This window comes from Etheostoma spectabile, chromosome 2 (assembly GCF_008692095.1).
Source record: "Etheostoma spectabile isolate EspeVRDwgs_2016 chromosome 2, UIUC_Espe_1.0, whole genome shotgun sequence".
NCBI classification, from domain to species: domain Eukaryota; kingdom Metazoa; phylum Chordata; class Actinopteri; order Perciformes; family Percidae; genus Etheostoma; species Etheostoma spectabile.
Window position 1 is genome coordinate 7957930 of NC_045734.1, and position 1823 is coordinate 7959752.

At 40.6% G+C, this 1823-nt stretch overlaps 1 protein-coding gene across 1 annotated transcript in view; it reads right to left on the reverse strand.

The window, feature by feature from the left end:
• The window catches only part of tll1 (tolloid-like 1), a 56003-nt gene that overhangs the window by 8673 nt on the left and 45507 nt on the right, over positions 1–1823 (reverse strand). Inside the window, exon 21 of the mRNA XM_032499407.1 lies at positions 6–51. Within this exon, the coding sequence (XP_032355298.1) occupies positions 6–51 (46 nt within the window). The remainder of the gene's footprint in view (positions 1–5; positions 52–1823) is intronic.

Here is a 1823-nt window from a genome sequence, read left to right on the forward strand (position 1 = left end):
ATGGTCATATGCACATTCCTGATGCTGCTCAATCTCAAACTCATTGAAGGCCTGGAAAGGTAGAGAAAGAGAGGGTGAGAGGACGCTGAGTAAGATGTGAGAAGGTGTTGGAAGATTAACTGTTGACCTGGCTGTCCACAGTTTTTTATAAGGATTATTACTTTGTCAGAAGGTAGTTTCAGTGAAAACCTTTGAAGTTGACGTCCCTGAAAGTAAGTGAAATCTGTTCTGTCATCACTGGATGGTCTGTGGCCTCTTTGTTTTGTGCAGTGAAGCAGTTCAGTTTTGCCGTACACAAATTACTGCGAAATACAGTGTAGATGCTGTAAGTCTTACTGATGTTCTTATTTGTTCACAGGAATTTACCACAAATGTCCTACAGTATGTACATGTATGGATAACATGGTGCAAAATCTGAGAGCAACGACAATGATAGTTAGTCAAAAGGCAAATCAGAGTGAAAAGGGGAAGAGAAATTAAAAAATAGTAATGGCAAGAGTTTATCCTTTGTTAGAGTCTTTAATGTGTGAGCATTTTCCTGAATTGGGATCTAATAATTTTCTTAAAAAACAAGTCACACCTGAGCTTAGAGTTTTTGTAGCGGATGGCGAAGCTAGAAAACTTTACTAAGATTTACTCAGCAACAAGTCTTTAATTAAACCTCCAAGAACTGGTGGCAACTTAGTGGAAGTGGAAACTTAACACTGACATACTATTACCACCTTTTCAGTTGACATGGCGAACTTGTTACCAAACAGTTGCCCATTTACACACCCAGCTGATATGGAGCAACATTATCATTCATTTAGAGTCATGGCCATCTGATGAACTAAAGTCCAACCACTCTTTTTAAGCTCTCTTTTGGTCTCCACCAAAAATGATCTTGCGTTTTAGATTTTGGGGGGGGTTCCCTTATTAAAGTGACAGTGGATAGACATGAAAAGGGGAGAGAGATGGGCTGCAAGTCAGATTCGTACGGGGGCCGCTGCAGGACTCAGCCAACATGGGGCAAATGCTCTTACTGAGTGAGCTAGAAGCTGCCCCGCTTTTTAGATTTTTAATGCTCCACTATGGTCACTAGCTAGACACTTAGTTTGTCTGTCAGGCATTTGGTGCTGTGAAGGTAACATATAGTCAGTTTTTAGAACTTTTCATCTGAAAACATCTGCCTAATGAGTACAAAAATGACACAATGTCAGCGGTGGGAGTGAACTGGAACAGTAAAGAAAACCAAAAAATGAGCTGAAAGTGATTACAGGTACACATAGTCATGTGATCCATTTTTTAAAAAATATATAAAAACAAACCAAATTTGTGTCACCAATAACTAAGGTAATGGTTTACTACAATATGAAACACTTTTGAGAAATACTATGAATAGTTTTCAGGCTGTTCCCTTTAAAACTCTTTCAAACCAAAATAAATGCATTTGCATTTCACATTCTTTAATATAAATCTACAGAACGGCTGTTCCTTTGCCTACATATTGCTTACACACTGAGATGCATGTACACACACTGTCACGATTCTTAATCCAATCAAGTCGCCGTGAGCTGAGTCGTAACATCTTGCAGGCCTCTCTCCCACACACAGTCACACACCTCTCTGATTGTCTCCTGAACTGTACTCCATCACTCCACCACAAACACCGCACTGCATTGATTTTTACCAGCCAGGCGGAAGGAGAGAGCAGAGCAAAAGGTGGGCTGATGTGAGGAGCTCGTTACAGAGAGGGGAAGTGTTTGATTCTGGGCTAGTGATGGCTCCCAGATGTTTCTAACTGTAGCGCGGATGAGACACTGATTTGTGGATCTGTGTGTGTG